At 41.9% G+C, this 22,590-nt stretch overlaps 4 protein-coding genes across 6 annotated transcripts; 2 read left to right on the top strand and 2 right to left on the bottom strand.

Moving 5' to 3' along the window:
* Positions 1-307: 307 nt before the first annotated feature.
* On the top strand, positions 308-10,486 carry LOC148404365 (calcium-binding protein 1-like). Of its 3 annotated transcripts, XM_088380008.1 has the most exons (7): positions 308-413; positions 1,302-1,556; positions 9,156-9,186; positions 9,285-9,419; positions 9,518-9,627; positions 9,898-10,045; positions 10,128-10,486. In XM_088380008.1, the coding sequence occupies exons 1-7, from the start codon at positions 330-332 to the stop codon at positions 10,151-10,153; spliced, it is 789 nt and encodes a 262-aa protein (XP_088236134.1). In that variant the 5' UTR covers positions 308-329; the 3' UTR covers positions 10,154-10,486. The 3 variants fall into 3 exon arrangements, with proteins under 3 accessions (XP_088236134.1, XP_088236151.1, XP_088236143.1); XM_088380025.1 differs by lacking the exons at positions 308-413; positions 1,302-1,556 and adding an exon at positions 6,156-6,836 and having other exon boundaries at positions 10,128-10,479; XM_088380017.1 differs by lacking the exons at positions 308-413; positions 1,302-1,556 and adding an exon at positions 6,854-8,266 and having other exon boundaries at positions 10,128-10,482.
* Positions 10,487-10,557: 71 nt separating this feature from the next.
* crybb1l1 (crystallin, beta B1, like 1) lies at positions 10,558-12,436 on the bottom strand. Its single transcript, XM_088380039.1, has 6 exons — positions 12,344-12,436; positions 12,168-12,262; positions 11,980-12,098; positions 11,773-11,905; positions 11,540-11,682; positions 10,558-11,437 (listed from the first exon to the last, which is right to left on the bottom strand). Exons 2-6 carry the CDS (start codon positions 12,255-12,257, stop codon positions 11,266-11,268), a joined length of 657 nt encoding a protein of 218 aa, XP_088236165.1. The 5' UTR covers positions 12,258-12,262; positions 12,344-12,436; the 3' UTR covers positions 10,558-11,265.
* Positions 12,437-13,302: 866 nt separating this feature from the next.
* cryba1l1 (crystallin, beta A1, like 1) lies at positions 13,303-15,234 on the top strand. Its single transcript, XM_088380052.1, has 6 exons — positions 13,303-13,459; positions 13,610-13,692; positions 13,764-13,882; positions 14,011-14,152; positions 14,226-14,368; positions 14,716-15,234. Exons 2-6 carry the CDS (start codon positions 13,618-13,620, stop codon positions 14,861-14,863), a joined length of 627 nt encoding a protein of 208 aa, XP_088236178.1. The 5' UTR covers positions 13,303-13,459; positions 13,610-13,617; the 3' UTR covers positions 14,864-15,234.
* Positions 15,054-21,654, bottom strand: LOC148404362 (uncharacterized). Its single transcript, XM_088379996.1, has 7 exons — positions 21,513-21,654; positions 20,304-20,417; positions 18,794-19,968; positions 17,466-18,116; positions 16,852-16,956; positions 16,233-16,590; positions 15,054-16,144 (listed from the first exon to the last, which is right to left on the bottom strand). Exons 2-7 carry the CDS (start codon positions 20,404-20,406, stop codon positions 15,996-15,998), a joined length of 2,541 nt encoding a protein of 846 aa, XP_088236122.1. The 5' UTR covers positions 20,407-20,417; positions 21,513-21,654; the 3' UTR covers positions 15,054-15,995.
* Between the last annotated feature and the right edge of the window lie 936 nt (positions 21,655-22,590).

Below are 22,590 nucleotides of genomic sequence, written 5' to 3'. Positions count from 1 at the left end.
AGACAAAAGCTGATGATAAAAAGCCACGAAGAGAGAAACTTATACAGAAGAAAGCGCAGTGGCGGAGGAAGCGCTCGACTTGGAGCGGGTCCACAGGGTCAAGGATGGGAAAACATTTGGATTCGAGCTTCAGCACAACTATTAGAAGCAACTGTTGAGGAAAAGCCATAAATCTAATGACCTTTTTTCAACCAAATTTGTACTGGATTTTTGCACTTTCAAAATAAAAACAGAGACGACATCATCTGAGAGACGAGAGAGGGAGGGGGAGGGCAGGAGAAAGAGAGAGAGAGGGAGATAGAGGGTGCGTGTGCCTGTGTCACATCGAGATGTTCATGATCATTCGCGAGTCGACGGCTGCAGGAGGCGGTGCTGCAGCCATGAGCGTGCCACAGGAGAGGACCGCCAAACAGGTGTGTGTTTACGCCATATCCTCCACACACACAATCACAAATTATTAGGTATGTTGTACTAGGAAAAAAAATTGCACTGATATGGATTTCCATCCAAGTATTTTATTAGAAGTGTTTGGTTTTATTTTTATGGACCTTATTTCAAACCTGGGGAGTGGTGATAAGCAATGTTATGCAATAGTTGTAGACTACTACCACTACTAGTAATAATAATAATAATAATAATAATAACGATAATGATAATGATAATGATAATAATAATAATGATGATGATGATGATGATGATGATGATGATGATGATGATGATGATTGATGATGATGATGATGATGGTGATGATGATGATGATGATGAGGATGATGATGATGATGATAATAATAGATGTGAATTTGAGTGTGAATGCTCGTCGATATTCATCTTGCAATTTTCTGTCCATGGGTGCATCTCGCATCTTGCCCATCTGGAATAGGCTTCGGCTCCACCTCAACTCTAATGAGGATAAGCGCAATACAAAATGAAAACTAAATGGATTATGTGTTATATTTAAGATAATAGACCAAAATACAACTTGAATTGTGTATGTAGACATGCCGAGTGGTCTTTCTAGTATTTGGTACCTTTCATGTTGCTAAACAAGATTACCAAATTATGATGCCGTGCAGTTTCTGCATCCGTATCAAAACATTAATTGCCCTTGTGTGTGTGGGCAGGAGTGTTTGAACACCATAAATCTTGTCTCATGTTGCATTGTGTGTAAGAAAAAGAACATTGATTTAGAAAGAACTGATATTATTATTACAATGAGGGTCATTTTAAAAAAGTGACATTTGTTTCCTTTAAGAGTAAACCAAGTCTGACCTGAGGTTCTCAATCTGCTATTCTCACCACAGGTGCAGGCTGCAATCAAAAAGAAGGTAGAGAAGCAGAGAAAGCGCACCGGTGACCAGGGAGGAGTCATTACACCAGACATCCAAGTGTCCACACCGCATCACCTCCCGAAGACACTCTCTGAGAACGGGCAGACGTTGGAAGAAAGGCTGGAGCAGATGATGGAAGGAGCACAAAGGAAAGACAGCAGCAGAGAAGAGGTGGAGCAGTCGGAGCCTGTCGACTTGCTGCCTATCGTGGACTCTGTGTTTGGACAGGTAGCTCATTGTCAGCTGTGGTGTGTGTTTCCATTGCCCCCTTAACTAAATAAAACCAGGCTGCATACAACAAATAGTGCTATTAATATCAGTAAAACACGGCATCTATCTAAGAGGGGGGAAAGACGTTGGAGAGGCCAGAATACGATGAAAAACAGGATATGGGAAGGGTGTGCAAAGTGAATGGAGCAGAGTGCTCTTTGCCACTATGAAATTCTTAAATCTATAAAATGCATATTAAATTTGTCCAGAAAAATAATTGCCACTATGAAATTCTTAAATCTATAAAATGCATATTAAATTTGTAGAAAAAAAAAGAGAAAATATCCTTAAGTGTTTTAATATGGACTTTTCCCAATCCAATGACCTCTTGATATTTGACCATTTAGAACTTTGAAATCAACTTTTAATTCCTTAAGCCAGATCAGAGGGGTTATCTAAGAAGTCAGACATTAGTTCCGCACAACACTCAACCATCAAAACATATGTTTTCTTTTTTTAAATTAGGGCAACTGCTTCATAAACATGAATAGATGGACAGGGTCTAATAAAAGTGTTAAGCACTGCACATTATACAGTGGTGTCTCAAATAATGAGTTTCATTTGTGACCATGCTCATCTCAAATTATCTTTCCATATTGAAATATATTCAGAAGGAAAATTCTAGATGAATACATACGTATCTTTCTTTGATTAATGTTTGATTGGACAGTAAATGTCAAACCCCTAAAACATGAAATTTCTCTCCTTTTGCAGAATTATTTACTAGCACACAAAACTGCTGCTGGTTTGCTACTATATAGGTTCCTATCGCAAATATCTGCTCGAACAGAATGACGGCTTGCATTTTGAAAAATCATTAGTCGCGTTACTTGTAGTAAATTGAGATACTCTACCACTGTGCAGTGAATGCTCTCTCACATCAGACATCTTATATGACTAGGTAAAACAGCTACATCAAATATATTGCATCTCAGTGCATAGTGGGCGAGATAGCGTGTGTCGGTGAGGATTTAAGCTCCTTTACTTTAGGAAACATTAGGAAAGTGTAATCCGTAACAGATAGCGTCATGCTCTCAGCCAGAGATATGATGATACAGCCATACCTTGGCAGCCATTGCACTCTGGCTTGCCAGTTGCCATCCCATCGCATCTTATGTCACTCACAGGATGACACAAGAGAAGGCAGCGACACAAGAGAGGGCTTTAACATATTTGTGTACCTACATGTTGCATCTGTCAGCTCAGAAATAACGGATTGTGGTGTTGGAAACAACATAAATAAAACAAGAGGGGATTAAGATGGCTTGTGAGTCATTCTGATTCCCTCTTGCTCTGAAGAGGATGTAACATGCTCACGTCAGCAGGAAATCACCAGAAAAAGAAAAACAGCTGATGTCAGTTATGATGCCACAGGTTTAAAAATAAGCATGAGAGAGTGTCAGCACAATCAGGAAGAAGTGGAAACAAATGAGCGTCTCTTAATGAGGAGCTCATTTCCTGCTTGCACTGATGGACCCTCAGCCCACACAAAGTGAACGGAAATGTAAGCGTTTGACATTTCTCCAAGAACACTCACACACTCATACTTTGATGTAATGTCAATTCATTTGAAGCAAAAAAGTAGAGAACCTTCAATCTCACTTCAAATCAGTCATCTTTGCTAGAGGCTAATTTTTTATTGACAATTCCAAACAGCCCCCGGCCCTTTTGTATTTTTTTTCTAAAATGTGAGGAAAAGCCATCCAGCAAGCATCTTGGCCAGAAGCTCACATATTAGCGAGAGGCTAATAAAAGAGATATTCCATGGGGTCAAAAAGCACTTGCACGAGAGAATTCCATTTCAAGTGCCCCTACATAAAATAACTACATAAATGTCTTCATACCAGCATAATTTGCTTGTGAATCCTCCTCTTTTTTTCTTTCATCAAAACAGCGCACCCAATTGTTTTGATCTTTGTAACTTTCCTTTTCCACCATTCTCCCAAAACCCCACCCTACATCTTTTCTACACTGTGCAAAAAAAGTCAATTCCCCAAAACAACACCTGTCATGAAGTGAATGGAGCTGGGCGACCAAATGCAGCTTGGACCAGGGTTAATTGAACGAACGCAAAAGACAAACTATAGATGCTCGACTAGGGACGTGAATAACTGAACAGAAAGACAAAACAAAACAAGACGAGAACAGACAAGCAACTAGAAGAACGAAGAAGACGTAAGACGCAAGCAAGCCGACAGGGAGTGACACGCAGACAGGACTTAAATACAAGAGGCAGGTAATGGCAATTACACTGATTCAGAGCACAGGAGGGGAGGGGCGAGCACACAGACACGTGAACCGAAACTATGACATTAAAACAAGGAAATGAACTGTGACAGATCTTGACAACACCAATAATTGACATATTATGACACATTCTTTAATATTTTGTGCTGGGGATACACATTTGAAAATTCTCACTATTTGTTTGAATTTCAGTTATTCTTACCACAATAATGTAATAAAGTTATGTAATACAGTTATGAAACTTTGAGAATTTTTTTTCAAATATATCATTATCACTGAACAGACCCAACAAAGTACTATAGTTCATTCAAATTTGAAGGGCCACTCTCTCCCTCCAATAATTAAAAGAATGCAGAAATAATCATTATTCATGCACATTAACATTGCAATCCGATTAAAAGCTTCATATTAAATAAACAGATTGGACTGGTGGGACACCTTTCTCCTGCCCATCATTCAGAAAGCGATGCCTCAAAGGTGTTTGCCCTGACAATGTTACCTGAGTCCAACCAATATATCGGTATTTTTTTTGTTCTTGCTCTTGCATATTGGGCTACGTCAAATGAGTAAGATCAGATAATGACGACATAGTTAGTATCAATTACCACTGAACCCATCCGGCCCTCATCCCTTACACTATACATTGTCAATCTCTGACTGACAGCTCTTGTTAGAGGACACCAGTTGCTGATCATCTGACACCAGATCTTTACTCAATGCACACACACACACACACACACACACACACACACACACACACACACACACACACACACACACACACACACACACACACACACACACACACACACACACACACGCACACACACGCACGCACACGCACGCACACACACCTAATTTACATAATGAATTGAAATGCGATAAGAAGGAAATGAGCAGCTAATTAATCAGTTATAATGGTATGAGCTAGCTGCTGATCTCAGTACGTACGTATGTCTCCCACTCAACTCATCTGGGTGAGTCATTGATGAGTCCAGACCGGTTGTTGATTAACCAACATGAAATTACTGAAACAGCGAAACCGTGGCAGGAAATTAAGTAAGTGACTTAACTGACTAACTGATTTAACTGTCACACAATTTTGAAAGCATTGTAACTATCAAAAGTGATACTGGTACCAGTATTGCTAATTCACCTGAAGAACTAATGCTAATCTTTTCACTGTAAGGTTTTAGTAAGATGCAATCATGAATAAAGAGCTAAGTTGCATCATCAGGTGGCAGCCTGCGCTGAGTGAGAGCATAGGCCACATGAGGCCCACCAGTCTGGGGATGCCAATTGAATCCGGCCCATCTTGTAATGATTCAAATCATCGACAGCAGGAGTCACAACAGTTATTATTGCCATAGCCAGAAAATTGTTGGCCAGTAATACGCTCCCCTACATTCATTTCCAACTCAACAGACCATGGCACACACTCATTCACTGACGTTATTGCCATAGTGTTCAATGTGTGGATGGCCAACCCTAGTAGTGAAAATTAATACATTCACCTCAAATCCATATATTTTTAGTGATGAAGTGTATGCATCCAACTTTTAAAAATCATTCTCTACTTAGCTTATTTAATTAATTGTGGCAGGGATCGGCAACATAATCCCCAATTTAAGAGTTTAATTCATTCCACCATACTTGTAACTTAAACCATTGATATCTCAAAATCAATTTTTCCCAATGAAATGAATAGAAATAATATTTATCTGTTCCACATCCCCCAAGAACGCATCACAATGTTTTAATGTCTTCATTCGAAAAAATGACACTGAATTGTTAAATATGAATACAGTATATTTAAAAAAGTATTAAGAAAATCAAAAAGGCAATCTTGAGAAACAAACTGGTATTAAGAAGTTTACATTTATAGTCATGCACTCAATTCACTCACTCACTCACTCACTCACTCACTCACTCACTCACTCACTCACTCACTCACTCACTCACTCACTCACTCACGCACGCACGCACGCACGCACGCACGCACGCACACACGCACACACACGAACGTCCCCTTTTTTCTCTGGCGCCCTCTCGTGGCAAGATTTGCATACATCACCAGTCCAAAAAAGATATGCAGTACAGGTTACTTATTTCAAAGTTGAAGCAGTTATCTTCTATTCTCGTGACCGGTTTTAACCATTATGTTTTAATTTTTGTCCTTTTTCATTATCCTTTTTCATTCATCATCGTCAATGTTCACACAAAACTGCATCGGTGACACCACAATTGCTCCCTTAATACAAAATGCTAAATGCTTGGGGTTTTTCTATTTAGTTTTTTAGGTTGTTTTTTTTTGTGAAAAAATTTGCTGCACCAGCCCTCATATTACGAGAAAATTGTGTTTCAATCATCGCTTTAAAATAGCAAATAGATGCAGAGTTCTTGCTGTTTTTTGTTTTATTTTCCCTTGTACCCTTTCAGCTCTCCTTTTCATCATCACATCCACTCCTTCAATCTGATACAGCAACGATTAATCCCCTTCTGTTTTTACCCTCTTAATTCTCTCCCTAAAAGCGATCTTGCTGCAGATGAAGTCATTTGGGTGCTGATACAACATATGTGAGATTGATGGAGAGACGCTCGAGAGATTACAGTAGTTGAGAAGTGTAAAAAGAGAATTAGAGATGCATCACTCAAGTGAAGCATCCAGTTTGGTTGAGGGCGCTTATTTTGGTTCATGTATGCAATGACACTAGGATGGGCAAAGGTGGGCGGAGTCAATCAGCCTTGTGATTACTGGCATAGATTAGAGGCACTCTTCATCACTGAGTGGCATCACATCATCACACTATGGGGGAACACTTGGAGTTTTTCTCCACAATGGAGCAGCTGGAGTTTTGAAACGAGCAGCTAGTAAGGAGACAAAAGGGAAGAGTGTGAGGCAAGTAGTGCAGAAAAGAAGAGGAATATAGGTTGGGAGCTTGGGTGATGGGCAACTGCACCAAATCATCCATGAAAGAAAAAATGAGGACGGTAAGACTTTAAGTATCATAACTGGCATAGAATATTTCCTTATTTTGAACTAACATAGCACACTAGCATGCAGGTTTAGTTAGACCGCCATTTAACCAAGGGAACTGTAAACTCGTCAGAGCCCATTTGAGTTTGTATTTCAGGTTTGTTTTATATTACAAATGACTGAACGATAAAACGTGTATTCTAAGATTTGTGGGTTAAAAGTAAAAGGGTTGTATGACTGGACATTAAGAAATGCATCACGGAATGTAATTCCCCAGCGGTTGTATGTTTGTCATCCCTTGATCCTACCCTAAGAAATTTGGCAGTTTGATCCTGGACATGTTATGGAGTACAAGTCTGACAAACATACAACATAATGCAATTCCATATAAAAAATGACTTTGAATATTGTTGTTAATCAGCTTTTAAAATAATATTTCCTTTTTAATACTATCATTGCATTAATACTGTTATGGACATTATGTTTTTGTTGTAACTGCAATTTTAATTTTATAATGCCCCTTATCTCCATTGGTTGGCTCCGGGACCTCGCAATTTGACTTTGACATACTAATTATTTTTCAAAATCATTTTTTTTTTAAAATATCAGTATTCCAAACACGGTGCAACTTTTGACTGTAATTTGGACGCAAGATGACTCAAGAGAGCGTCAGATCCACAAAGAGCAGACATCATAAATGTGAGGGCATGGGACCCAGTCGGCACAAAGGTTTCAAGTGGGTCACAGACAAGAGCGCTATTGATTAGCTAGCCGGCACACTATTGGTAGAGTCTAAACGCAAGCTAACAGTATGTGCTTTAATTCTTGATCCTCTGGGTCGACTTGAAAGTATGTCACAGGCGTCACAGATGCTTCAGTAAAATGCAAAGATGGCAACCCCGATTGGACAACGACAACACATTTAGAAGACGTTGCTGTGTTCAGTAATGCAAAATGACTTTTATCCGATTACTCAATTAATTGGTGAGATAATCAGTACAACGTAGCTTATAAAACTATCCGATAGTTGCAGCCACAGTTGTCACATCTTGTATCAGTTTTAAATTGGGGAAAACTGTCTCTTTTAATGACTGCGGTGCCTGTCAGTAATTTTGAACTAAAAAGGTTCGAAACCAGTCAAGTAGAAACATTTCCAACGTTTCCTTGAAATGAAAATTTCTCTGAAAGATGTCGTTATTATGTGTCAGCAAACATGGCTGACTGAAGACAAGGCTAACAACCTGGTCTGCCTCTAAAGGGGTTGTCAGTGGGGGGTGAAGTGAGGGGCTTCAGGGGCGTGCGACAGCAGGAAGAGCAAGACGAGGAAGTGGAAGAGGATGTGTTCAAAAATCCTTTCGGGACGTTGGTGAAGAACAGCAACATGCTGCACAACATCGCCGGCCCCGCCTGCATCTTTCTCAAGCAAGGCTTTTTGCTGACGCTCGTACGTAACAAGCTGTGACCCACCGCCCCCATCCCTGCTCATCTTCAGCCCTCCATCATGGCCAAAATCTACCGCATCACCGCTTTGGGGTCGATCGTTCCGAGCCATGGATAAATGATTGACTTTTGATTGTGTGGCACTCACCCCTTGTGTGTTGTGGTACAAAACTACTGACCCACTTCTAGGTTGATCTTCCATTCCATCCATCCATTGTGCTTGTGCTTGTTGGGGTCAGGGGTGACATGGGGCCAATCTGGCTAACTTTGTACAAGAGACGGGTTACATCATGGAATGGTTGCAATTTGCAAGCAATCTAAGTAATCCTTAACGTTTTTGGTGTTATATGCGGATTTTTGAAAACGCATCTGAAGGGCTGCAAATGTCTCTACATACATATTATTTAACTATCAATGAACTTTTTTTTAATTACATGAAATTGCTCATCTATTATACAGATTTGTTTAAAAAAACATTTAAAAATACTTTTGAGAAATCTAATCCCTACCTAATTTCTGCATTTAAAATAGTTGTATTGATTCTTGTGCTAGTATTTTGTATTTCTCGAGATTGTGAATTTTGTGTTTTCCTTAGTTTTAAATTATTAGCATCCACATGACAACAAATAAAATGAAATAAAATCTACAACATTTTGTGCAATGAAGCTTGAGTTTATATGAGTTTAATTTTTTTTAAAACCGAATTACTGAAATAATTCAAGTTTTCCAAGAAATTATAACTGTAACTGTAACCCTCCGTTCATGGTCAATGTCACCATTATCATGGCATTAAAAAAATTCTTAAATATATTTGTTATAAACCTATTAATTAAATTGTTGAATGAGCAACAGAGGTTAAGACCTTTCAAATTGATCGTCATTGCTTCCAACAGGATCGAGAGCTGAGACCAGAAGAGATGGATGGTGAGTTTTTTTCTTTTTTTAAATACTACCTTTCCTCTTCTCCATCAAACTGAATAAGATTACCTGACTTGCACTTTTAAACATGTGCGTTTCTTCAGAGCTCCGTGAAGCCTTTTTGGAGTTTGATAAGAACAAGGATGGCTTCATCAGCCATAAAGACCTGGGGGAGTGCATGAGGACCATGGGATACATGCCCACCGAGATGGAGCTCATAGAATTGAGTCAGCAAATTTGTGAGTGGACCACAAGCACATTCAGCAGAATGTATTTGTTTGTTGTTGTTTTAATTTTGCTGATTTTTAATAAAATGTCAAATGCGTCTGTTCTACAGGTGGAGGCAAAGTGGACTTTGAGGATTTTGTGGAGCTGATGGGACCCAAAATGTTGGCAGAGACTGCAGACATGATTGGAGTGAAAGAACTACGTGATGCATTCAAAGAGGTCTGGATATTCTGCTACTATTTCTTATACATGGTGGTTCGGTTTTGATCAAATGCACTGTGCAGTGAAACACTGCATATTTGTGGTTTGGAATTCACAAATTTGCCTATTTATGCAGTATGTGAATTTCTTTATGGGGGGGGGGGGGGGGGAGCGCTTTGCTTGATTATTTGCAAAAATAACATATTTTTTGGTTTTGTGCTCCGGCTGAAAACATGTTTGGTTTGAAAATTCTCTCCAAAAAATGATGGATTCTGTCTTTGGGCCCAGTTTGATTCCAATGGTGACGGTCAGATCAGTTTGTCTGAGCTACGCGAGGCCATGAAGAAGCTGATGGGAGAACAAGTGACCAACAGAGAGATAAATGAGATTCTCAGAGACGTGGACCTCAATGGAGACGGTTTGGTAGACTTTGAGGGTGAGAGCTGAATTCTATTTCCCTTTTGTGACTGTGTCTCTAAACCCAACACATTTAGTTTCTGCTCATTTGCTTCTTTCAGAGTTTGTGAGAATGATGTCCCGTTGATGTGCATCACACGAGCAATGGCATTTAACACAAAAACCAGGGATGACTCTACACATCTTTGTCTGTAGTTCTAGCATTTTATGTTGCTATATAAAAATATCACCAGTATATGTATATAATTTAAAAACAAAAGTGACAGAAATTGTATAACAGGAATCTCACATCACACATAAAAAAATAAAAGTTTTATTTTTATTTCCAATGGCTTCCAATGGCCAGGTGTCCTAATAGTCATGTCCATACACTGTAGTCAAGATGACATTGCTGACTTTCTGTGTGTGTTTTTTATACATCAAATATTTGCATGTAACATTCTGTATGTAAATCTGTAATAAACATGTTTTAAATAAAAAAAACTGTGTATTTGTTTTTTAAAAAAAAACAAGAGTATCGAAGCAGCCAGCGTGATTTTACTCACTTTATTCTGTTTTTACTCCAATAGACCAACATTTGATGTTAAAAGGTACGATTTGGATCATGCTTAAGCAAATATTTGATTCAAAAACAGATAATCCAATTGGCATCACACAGAGCTACAATGGTTTCTGAATGGTTTCAAAATCAACAGTGTTGCCCAGCATTGGCCATTTAAATTCATGACAAGCTGTTATATGGTTTTCAAGTAGTAAGTCACCTGACATCAACATCTTTGAAACAATTGTTGTTTTTATTGAAAACTTGGCCAGGATTCTGTACAGCAGAGTGTATGTGCAATGCACAGGGGCCAGAGCAGGAGGTGCTAAAGACTCTTTATCCCATAGTGCATTGGACCCTGAATCACGAATCTTGTGTAAAATTGCAATAGGTGTCTTGTTCCTTCTTCAGAGCTTTGTAGGAGAATGAAGATAGGGACTAAAAATTAAAAAAAAAAAAAAAAAAAAAAAAAAGGCGGGAGAGAAAGGGGAGAAACTAAGCTCAGCCCATAGGGGAGAAAGAGAAAAATGGACAGTGAGAAATAGATATCCTTTCCACGAGATGAGGTCCAGGTCAAGGAGACCCTCACTGCTTTTCGGCCGTGATCAGGTAAGGCCTTAGACGTCTCTTCCCCTTCCCCTCTTCTTGCGCCCCTCTCCCTCACTTCCGCTCTTTCTCTTTCTCTCCTTTCCCGAGCCTCACTTGCTGGCCAAGGTGTAGCAGCCTTGTTGGTGCCACTGCATGTCGCGGATACGGCGCACAGACTGCAGCTGAGGGGTGCGGGCGCCGTACTCGTTGAAGTGCCTGAACTCGCCCTTCTCCAGCAGGTACTGACTACCACGGTAGCCGGGGAACTGGTAACCTACAAAGCTGCGAAGGGGGAAAAAAAAAAAAAAAATCACACATATGTGAATGACGGAAAGACGACGGCCGGCGTTTGTCTTGCGGCGTTCCACTGTGAGCTGCACTCACGTTCCGCAGCTGACGATGATGCTGCCCACTCTGTCGGTGAATCCGTAGGAGAACAGGCTGGGGACGTCATCGTCCATGATCTCCATCTTGCGGCCCTTGAACTCTCCCACTTCATGCAGGCAGATCTTGTGCTTATCAGGGTCCTGTTAGGAAAGACCCAGAGAAGCTCAACACTGGTGATTCACTGAGATGGAGAAGCAAAGAAGTGTTTTTAGAAGTGGGAGGGGGGGTACCATTCGAACAGGCCTGAAGGACAGGAGGTAGTCATTCTTCTGACAGTTGCTCCAGGAGTCCCAGCGAGGATACTCGCCCTTCTCCAGAATATACATCTCACCGCAGAGATTTATCTGCTCAAAGCCCACGAATCTGCCAATCAAAATGGCATTATATCAGCTCACTGCAAAGACACAAGTTGACAGGGGGGAGGGGAGGGCACTCACGGGCCGGTTTCCACACGGAGAGAGCGCACGCGTTCCATGCCCAGCTCACAGATGTTCATCACCTCGCTGCTGATCTCAATCATGCGGCCCTGGAAGTTCTCCTGGTCGAACACCAACATCTACAACGAGAAGAGGCAACGCACAGTCACGTTTTTCACTGAAGAATTTCATGTCAGAGAGGCTCTCACCTTGTAGGAAGTCAGGCCGATCTCTGACTTCTTGCTCTGAGCAGCCTTCCCATCAGTCTGGGAAGAGGATTTGGATTTGTCACTAGACATGATTGCTGGGTCAGAAAAGAAAGGGACAAAGTTATATAGTGGCACAGATTGTGTGTGTGTGTGTACTGTGCATATGTGCGCCTCACCTGATGCTTACGCCGAGCCTCACTCAAGAGTGTGAGCGGCCTGGGAGCACCCCTCCCTTTTATACGCTGGCGCCCGCAGGAGAGGAATTAAGGCAAGTGAAACAAATCTGCTGAGGTCAGAGGCGTAACACAAAAGAAAAGACCGCATCATCAGAGGGGGACGGACACACGATGGGCGGAGCCAGTGTGGCAAGGTGGGCGACATCCAATAACCAACACAACCGATACACTGTGCATACCTGGCTGAATCAAACTTACTCGATAGACTTGAAAACACGCTGGTATAAATTGTATAGATAAAATATAAAACATAATATGCTTTTTAATTATGTTTCAGTTGTTTAATATTTATGTTTATCATGCTAAGACTGCTTCACACAAACTTGGTTTGCATTCAACTGCGATTTATCTATGTGGAACTCTTCTCATAAACTTCTGCTGAGTCCTGAAATGTGTGGAAAAAAATTGTGGACTCTATTGAAAAATTTAAAAAATAAAAAATGAATTACCTACATAGTCTACTGCATCCTATACTATATGAATATTATAGCAACTGTTATTTAATTTATATTGCGTTGTTGGATAAAATTGCACCTAATGGGCTAGACAAGAAAACATTGTTGTGCAAATTAGTAACACCATCATCATCATCATAACGTTTCTCAAACATTGACATGTTTAAAAGGTTTTCAAGCTGATCAATTTGACAATTTATGAATTGTGGTGAATAGCCTCCCAGCCTTTAGGTGCCCCCTTGTGCTCCACTCTTAATCCGCTCACTCTCCACCCTTATCAGCGATCCTTTGTGCAGCCATACACGCTGGATTGCTGACCGGGGTCCGAACATACCGGACCCTCTTTGTCTTTTCTCTATGATATGTGCTGAGGTGGTCACAGCGGCCTGGGGGCGCGCCTCTCTGCGGACTGCCAATAGTGCAAGAGTGCGCATGGCCTGGCGTGAACTCGCCGCTGCAGGAGAGCCCCACCCACAGGCCATCCCTCCTCCACCAACCCACCCTGCATGACCTGCCTACCCATATAAAACTGAAGCGCCAGGTCCTCCCAAAACTCTACGCGAGGCTGGCGGCAAGTGTGTTCCACTCCAGAGCTCTTCCGGTAAGGTCCTGTCTCTGCTCCAACTGCAAGCACAATACATGTCAAAGAATGGCTGCACTGAATAAAGGACAAACTATTAAAAATATTGATGTTTTTGTGCATGATAGAACTAAATCATTTTCTCATAAATTCGTGTTTTTGTCGCATCAGGCGTAAAGATGTTCCGAACTACAAGGTCACCGATGATGCAACCCCTGGCCAACTCAGGAATGGGCATGGCTCCCTTCTTCAAGGTAACACTGAGGAGTGAAGATGAGATTGTTATTTACATTTTGGCATTTATGATCTGATATTGCCTCGACAGGTGACTGTTTTTGAGCAGGAGCATTTCCAGGGCAAATGCCTGGAGTTGACCTCTGAGTGTGTTAATATCCAAGACTGTGGTCTGGACAACATCCGTTCCATCAGGGTAGAGAGCGGCGCGTAAGTCTCGGCGATGTTTTGTCACCGAGGCCGAAATGTATCAACCCTGTTAGGATTAGCACCTTGAAATGTTCACATGGGTAGTTGCTGGAACACTCACGTCAAGAGTTTTTTATCTGTTTGTGAAGCTGGGTCGGTTTTGAGCACCATGACTTCCAAGGCCAGCAGTTGATCCTGGAGAGAGGAGAATACCCCCACTGGGACTCCTACAGCGGCTCCCTCTCTTACCACGTTGAACGCCTCATGTCTCTGCGTCCCATCTACTGCGCTGTAAGTATACGTTAGACCCGGAATGGATCTCCCCACGCTTCCTCGTGATCCAAGATCGGCTACCGTCTTCCAGTCTCACCAGAGTAGCCGCATGATCATCTTTGAGAAGGAGAACTTCATGGGCCGCAGCGTGGAGATCTGTGATGACTACCCCTCCCTGCAGGCCATGGGCTGGCTGACACCTGAAGTGGGCTCCATGCACGTGCAGTGCGGCGCGTAAGTTTCCAGAGAGCTGTCTTTCCTATTCTGAATTTGGGAGAGTGAGTGTCCTCGCAGAACATTTGGCCTTTTACATGGCAAGTGAGTTTTAAAATGTTTTAGCTTTCTTCACCTCACTTTGGCAAATTAAAATGAAACCAGTGCTGCCCAAGCTTTACTGAGCCAAGTCACCCATTTTAAATTAAAAAGCGCTCACACCAAACCACCAAATAGAAATGTTTGAAAGAGTACAATGATATGATGATCTTGTCTTAGTTTAGACCTTTCTGTGATGCAAATATTGCTCCATGTATGCCAACGTTTGACTTTGGAAGGGAAGTCCTACTATTTGCGTCCTCCCACAGCTTTGTATGCTACCAGTTCCCTGGCTACAGGGGCCAGCAGTACATCATGGAGAGCGAGAGACATAGTGGTGACTACCAGCAATGCAAAACCTGGGGCTCTCACTGCCAAACTCCCCAGATCCAGTCCATCAGGCGCATCCAGCACTGAGAGGAAGACAAGACTGACATAGCAGCTCCTTCCTACCTATGATCTCCTCTTTTCTGTCTCCTCCTCATTCCTACAACCCACTCCACACTGCTCCACAAATGAATGTGAGAGACAATATAGCACTGCTAAAGCACAGGGAACTTCGCAGTCCACACGCACACACACGCCAACATACGTACAGTAGATGACACTCGGGTAACGTGTTTTTTTATTTGGTTCGAGGGCCCAACTCACAAACACATATTCTGAGCTGAAATTAAAGGCCACTTGAAGGAGAACTTCCAAACTGTGGCGCAGCTCGTGTGTGATCGTTTTGTGTGGAGGAGGTCGACTCACAGGTTGATAGCAAATAAAGTCATTTTCACCTCAAATATGTGTAGCCTTTTAGTTTTTTCTTGAAATATTGGCTCAGGTGCTACTTGGTGGAAAGAATCTGAGAACCATTGCAATAAGATATAATTGTCATTAAGAGAACCTGCATTTGATTGAAAATGATTGACCATGAGGAATATAAGTGCTGATTAACGAACAGGTATGTTTTATCAGATGACAGAATGCCATTCTGTACTGAGCAGAATGATGGAGTCCAGTGTTTGTTCCATTCCTGACATCTTCTTCTTTTTCAAGTTAAGGCTGAGACGACAGTATTTCTACGGGTTGCAGCCAGGTGGCGCACTCCACTCCGCTACAATTGCAATTTAAAAAAAAAAAAAGAGACAGTTCCTTTAACAGAAGATTAAACTGGGCCACTTGTATTTACAACAAATGAGCAACTTTTAAACAGTATCACTAGTGTCGTTTTCAACTCAACCTTCCCTTGTATGCGGCACAACAAACCGAACATGCCGGTAATAATCCACGCGGTCAACTGAAGAGCAGATGCCCAACAAAGCAGTCTTTTCTGTGAAAATTGAGGTGACTTACTAGGTGTAGGTCAAGTAAAACACTTATCCTGATGCTACACGTTAAAATCTGGTCCTATTGAACTCCATTAGCGTCACTAATGCAACTCAAAGAGGAGAGCCAACTTGGAAGACTGGGACTAAGTCAACTAGCGTACTTCAACATGATAGATCCTGGACATAGCATTGTTCACAGCAAAGTCCAATGACAAAGAAGTCAAGTCCGCCCCTCATACGACGTCAATCTCTTTGTCAGTCTCCTCCTCTTCGTTCTCTGAAGACAGTGACCAGTTGATGGTGACCGGCTCGGGGATGGATCCCAAGGCTCCAATCACGTCGATGTCATCCCCCTCTGTACTTCCTGTTTCAAGGTTGACATCTGTTGATGAGAAAAACAAGTGGTGAAACACATGGACAGTTCTGTCAGCTTTCTTTTTCTATGTATTCCCCGCAGCTCGAGTCAGTACCTGCGTTCGTATCGTTGAGATCTTTGCTGTTATTATTTTCTGTGTTGGTTGACATGGTGGTCTCATCATATGACTTCACAGGAAGCGAAATATTTGGTTCCAAGTGCGTCCTCTTGGCTTCACCGCCGATATCCGTTGCCTCCTCTTGTGGCCGGTCTCGCCTCTTTGCTGCCCTCTTAGTTGCTTTGTTTTCACATCTGTCTTGAACCTCAAGTCTGTCACTATCACTTTCACTGGGAAGCGGTCTCTTCTTCTTAGGTCGTCCTCGCTTACGACCTGGTTGGCCCTTCTTAGGTCGTCCTCGCTTACGACCTGGTTGGCCCATTTGTGGTGGTAGTTTTTTTGAGAGTGACTGATCCTTTTGATAAGACAATGTCAGGGAAATCACTTATTTGAGTGGACCAAATATTACGCTGGTCAAATTTTTTTTTTACAACATCTTTTAATCAGAGTAGCAAGTAAACATTTGGAGATTCTTTTTTGTTTTTTTGCAGTTACTCTGAATGTTCCCTAGTTTTATCTCTAGCACACCAGGTTTTTATCATCAACACATAATAAGAATATCATACATTCATTATTTGCAATAGCACAGGTAAAAGAAGGCCATGAGCCAACTCACTGCAATCTGGGTTAACTTGCATCTAGTCCTGAGAGAATAAGCCTTTGCGATATCCGAGACTGGCTGATGCTTCGATGATGGCCTGGTCTTCGATCGTGCAAGATTCTGTTGAGGAATCACACCTTGATCAATAAACAGATTCTTTTTTTGACATGAATATTTGCATGCATACACAGTGTGTCCCTAAAACAACTCTTTGACTGCTTTTTGCACATGTATTCCTGAGTTTTATTTCAAGTACCAAACATCCTAAACAATGAAAAACGTACGATTTGTGTCACCAGAAGTACAAAAACATCAAAGATGGAGCGAAGTGGAGTTTTGTTTGGATTGAGGCCATGTTGAATTCCTTGCAGGTTCCCCACACCTCGTGGCAAAGGATTATCATTATTTGGGTATATCTCGAGATTTTCATGCCGCAAAACCAGCGTCAGTCAGAATAAGTAATTGGCTCAAGGAAGGTTGGGAAACTGTGGTCTAAACTTCAATTGAGTGATATTTTCTTTAATGTAACTCATGAGACGTATCTGTCAGTGAAAGAAGTCATATGCAGTCGAGAAGTGAGTTTTTGGGACAACCTGTGTATACTGTAATTAGTTGAGCCCACTTGCTACCTTGACTTCCTGATAGCTGACAGGATTCAGGGCGTTACACGTACTTACTTGCACCACGGGCAAGCACCGTAACCTTTTATCTCCTCCAACATCATTCCTTTGAGTCATGTCCCTCACTAACTCATGGATCCGTTCCTTTGCTTTTGCAGGAAGCCGTTTCTTTTTTCTGCGTTTTCTTGCAGTTTTAACTCTCTTGGTGGCATTGAGAGTACTTGCTCTTTGCGTGCTGCAGTGTTTGGACCTTGTTACCGGTCGTTTATGCCGTGGGCGGGGACAGCGACTGCCACCTTGCTCCGCTTGTGCCTCCATTCCAACACAGTTGCTACCGTGTTGCTCCAAGGACTGCAGGAAGTCATCCAGCATAGTTACAAAATCAACGTCCCCCTGCGGCTCCAGATGGACCACGTCGCCGTTTGCTCGTCCCGTAGCGACAACCTCTGTGAAGCCGTGAATACATGCGCAAGCATGACAGTGAGTGTTGCCACCACTGGTGCAACTGCAACTTTGGACTGCTGCAGGTGGCTGGGAGCATGGAGTGCTGCTGCACAATTTGCCATCCATTTCCCTCATCACTTCCTCAAAGAGACAATCTAAGTTTTCTGAGGGGTCCACACAAGGTGGAGGTGCAGGACGTAGGGCAGTGTGTGACACCTGGCAGAAGAAGGTTGTTAGAAATGCATTTTTGTTTTCAGCACATTTTTGTTTCCACACATTCAAAGGTTTAGAGAAGGTTAACTTATACTCACCTGTGAAGTTGATAAAGCATTTTAGATTTATTTGAAATTTGTTTACCTGGCCGGCTATCCCTTACCTAACTTATAATGCAGGTGTGCCTAATTTTTTTGGCCAATGAGTAAATAGTGAAAATGTGAAGGAGTATGTGTAAATATTACGCACTAAAGAATTGGGAGACCTTTCTGTAACATTTACAAGTGAAAATCCTAGAAAATCTAGTCTTGGGTTTGTCAAACTTTTGAGCTCAACATCCAGATGTAATTTTTAAAAGAAAACATTTTGTAGATGGGATATTCAATTGTGTACCCTGCTAATTGCAGTTGAAACAGACCAAACCCTGCCGCAAATTAATGAATAATGGACAGCCCATTCTAATTGCCTATGGATGCAGCAAGATGCCACAAAGCGTTGCCAAGCAACACTTCCCGTCGCATACATGGCGTGGCATTTCTATGCATTTCACGACCCGTGTTTGGCATATAAAAACAAATGATTCGAAATCTGAACTCCACCAGCAAAGTCCTCCGTTAGCTGGTATGACATTACCCAATCTGGTGTTTGTGCGTCTTTGTGTGTGTATGTCTTCATGTCACCTGTGTATCCTGCAGTGTTTTGTTGCTCCTGCCACGCGTCACGTTGTTTCCTCCTCCCATCCAGCTTTGACTTTGTCCACTTAGGCAAAAGTCCCATTCCTTGGGCCGCCTTTGTCGTCTTTGGGGGTGGCTCCATGCTAAAAGGTGGTGAGTCTGTAGGTACAATTTGCTGCCCGTGGCTCCTCCCCCCTGGCCTGTCCTCATAGCGGTCGCCTTCCCGCACCTCTGCAGGAGCGACTTGTGCCTCTTGCTCACGCCCACTTCTTGCACATCCACCGTCTGCGTCCACCCACCTCTCCCCCTCCCTCTTTTGCGAGCTTGTGGTCTCTGTGCTGGTCTTTCGGCTCCATCGCGCCGCCTGGGCCGGCCACGCGGCTTCCTACTAGCACGCCCCGTGTGCGAGGCCTCCTCGGGGCCCGCGTTTAAAAAGTGTCCGATGAATCCTGGGATGTCATCTTGATACTGCTCAAACTGATTGTCTTCAGCTCCTTCAGCCTCTAAAACTATGGATTCTGCCTGATGGTTGCTGAACAAGCTCAGCGACTCTGCAGTCCACGGGCTGTCCGGGTATTTGGTGTCAGAGAAAGTTTGAGGTTTTTCGGCTTCATTTAGCAAGTAGATGAGGGGAGTCGGAACACTTAGTTGGACATCATGATTGTCGGCCAGTCCTAAACTCTCAAACTGAGCCGCGTCAATGGTCTCATAGGTAGCCACGGACTGACAAGAGGGGATGGAGCTTGCTTGCATCTCTTCAGTCTCAGTCAGCGCGTTTTTTTTGCCACTTGGAAGCGTCTCTTCCCCCAGAATAGCGCTGCTGTCACTCACCTCCTGCCTCAAGTTGGAGACTTCCTTCTCATTGAGCTCCACTGGATCAGTCTGTACACCCACCTCAATGCCCACGCTGCTTTGCCACTGCCTCCGTGTGACCTCCACCAGCCCCAGGATGCCTAACTTGGCTGCTGCCGACACTGCCTCCTGCTTCTCGCGCTCCCCCTCCCCAGCCATCTCCCCTGAGTACAGCAGGCTGACCACATGGAGGAGAGAACTGGCACAGACTGTCCCAAATTCCACCATATGCTCTTGTCCAGCTGGAGGCGCTGGTGAGGAGGACAGGGCATTGGACAGCTGAGGGCTGATGGCCGAAAGGACACAGCTGTGGGCTGGGACTGAAACACCTGGGGGGTGGGGGGACGAAAGATACCATCAAGGATGGGTGATGTATGGTCATGCTTAGGCTAAGGCTGCCAAAGTCATCAAACACGGGCTGGGCCACATCAAACCTATGGTTTCCATGGAAAAAAAATCAGCTAAAACCACAAAGTTTCATACTTTTTCAGCTAAAACAGTCCCAGTCCATTGGTAGAAGACACACCTTCACCAAGGATGGACAATCCTAATTTGGATCAGTGCCAAATTGTACATATTTGATTGGTAACTGGGCCATTAACAAACAAAAGAACATAACTTTTTGTGAAGCAAAGAAAAATTATATTTTGTAGTTATTAAGTACCATTTGCCCGCAGCAGAGTGTCACAGAACTGTCGCTGCTGTTGCTGTCTCTGCAACTCGGCCACGAGGAGGGCTTCAAATCCGGGCTTTCGGTAGCACCACATCTCCCCATCAACTGGAGAGGAGCAAACAAGAAGTTGAATTTTATTTTTAAAGCTTGAAATATATTTTCAGTTGATGTGTGTGTGTGTTTGTGTGTGTGTGTGTGTGTGTGTGTGTGTGTGTGTGTGTGTGTGTGTGTGTGTGTGTGTGTGTGTGTGTGTGTGTGTGTGTGTGTACATTTATACATACAGATTCAACACCCTGTGCCCGATGTAGAAAATCAGCCCCAGAACACAACCAAGCCTCCTCCATGTTTTTTAAATTAGTTTGCTAAATGTTTGCATCTTGTAAACAGAGCTACTCCATGTTTGTCTCTCCCGGAAGGTAGTGGCATTTTGCCCCTAAAATGTGCTGTCAAAACTCCGTGCCACACTTCAACCCATTTATCACTAATATAGTAAAAATAAACATAAAAGTGAATATTTGCTTTGCTAGTCAAAGTACATTTTCTACTTGTTACTCTTACTAAATTACATATGAGCATGAGTTGGTTAAATGGCGTACTGGATAAATGTGCGTGGACGCGCGCTTTTTATAAATATTTATTCACTTTTACAAAATGAATACCTAAGTGCAAAACCCCCTTATTAAATGTTGATGGCGTGCGTATATTTGAAACTGTTGCAATTTTACATATCTTAGCATTTATGGAGAGCATACTTCCTTAAAATTTTTAACTACAAAATTGTTTTGGTGTGATTAATCATAATTTATAAAAACGAAGCTAAAGTAGAGAGTAACCACAATACTACCCCATATTTACACTTTGTGCTTTAACCGGGACAAAAGTTGTTATGCTGAATATTGACAATATAAAATTGGCAAAAAGAAACAATATTTCAGTGCGGACATTAGTTCAAGAAAAAAAAAACTAAAGGTTTATGGAGAACCCAATTAGCGTCGCTGCTAATATCCTAGCAAGAAGCTCATGGCTGTTACACTAAGTCACGTCCTCACGTTACTTAAGTAACCAGTAATGAACTGCACATATACGACTTAAATACGATCTGGGCATGGAATGTGAAATATCTTATTTACGCGTTCTTGTGAGCTTCCCTTTGCACGAAGCAGTGAAGATGACAAACGCGTAAATTGCAAGTGCACTCACCGTTTGCTCAAAGCTCACCAAAAAGACACGCTATTTCAAATTAATAAAACATGTTTTAAAAAAAAAAAAAACATATCAATAATGTACAGTAACACCAAACAGGTCTTTTTGTGTTCGAACGAGGTTTCTCACGTTCGTTTGGATGACGTCATCGTAGTTCTCCGCGGTCGTTTTTGGTGTAGTTTTCATCTTGACCACTGGGTGATAGTATCGTACAAACGAGATAAGGCAAATCAAAGATGACAAAGTTTGTTGATCGTGCTATAAACAAGACTGTTCAGGCTTCCTTTTCTAACCTTTTGCCTTAAGGTTGTCGAGTCAGAGCAGGTGTCCAGTATTAATCTCAAAACCTCAATTTTTATCAAACGGAATTGCTCAAAAATACAAATAAATAAGTAATAAATAAATAGACAATACTAAATTACACAGTCCTTTTTCCTGTGTGAAACAGAAGTCTCCAACACAAGCTTCACAAAAAAAGGAAAACTCCAGTTAACTTTTAGAGAAAAGTAGGAATATTCAACATAGTACATTCCAGGCAACATATTGTCACAATGAAAGGAACCTCTTTATTTTGCGAATTTCTTGTTTTGTTTTTCATATTAAAAAATTCTCATTGGAACGCAATGATATATTAAAAATATTCATGCCTACAATAAAAGACTGTTAGATTATGGAATACTCACAAAAACTATGCCAATTATGTGTGATTAATAACTACCGCATCGACCAGACAGTAATGCATGAAATCAAATACAGTTACCAGTTTTCAGTATCTAATGCCATCTTTGGTTGACCATTTTTTCAAATAAATAATTCAACATCATGATAGTGTTATTGTAGAACACATGTTTTTGCAAACTACACATATGAGATGAAGATGTATGCACTACCATGTTAGTGTTTAAATTTTTTGCAATATGTATCAAAACTAGAATGTCCCCAAACCTTTTAAATATACAGAGAAAACAGGTTTCTCCATTTTTCTTTCTTTTGTTTGACCACTAAGAAAAATTACTTAAAAAAAAAAGAAGCTGTAACAGCCCAAAGGCAATATTAAAGTGGAACTCTTTTGCAC

Source organism: Syngnathus floridae, chromosome 1, assembly GCF_059516105.1.
Source record: "Syngnathus floridae isolate MCC-2025c chromosome 1, RoL_Sflo_1.0, whole genome shotgun sequence".
NCBI lineage: Eukaryota > Metazoa > Chordata > Actinopteri > Syngnathiformes > Syngnathidae > Syngnathus > Syngnathus floridae.
This window is presented reverse-complemented; position numbering and strand designations above follow the sequence as displayed.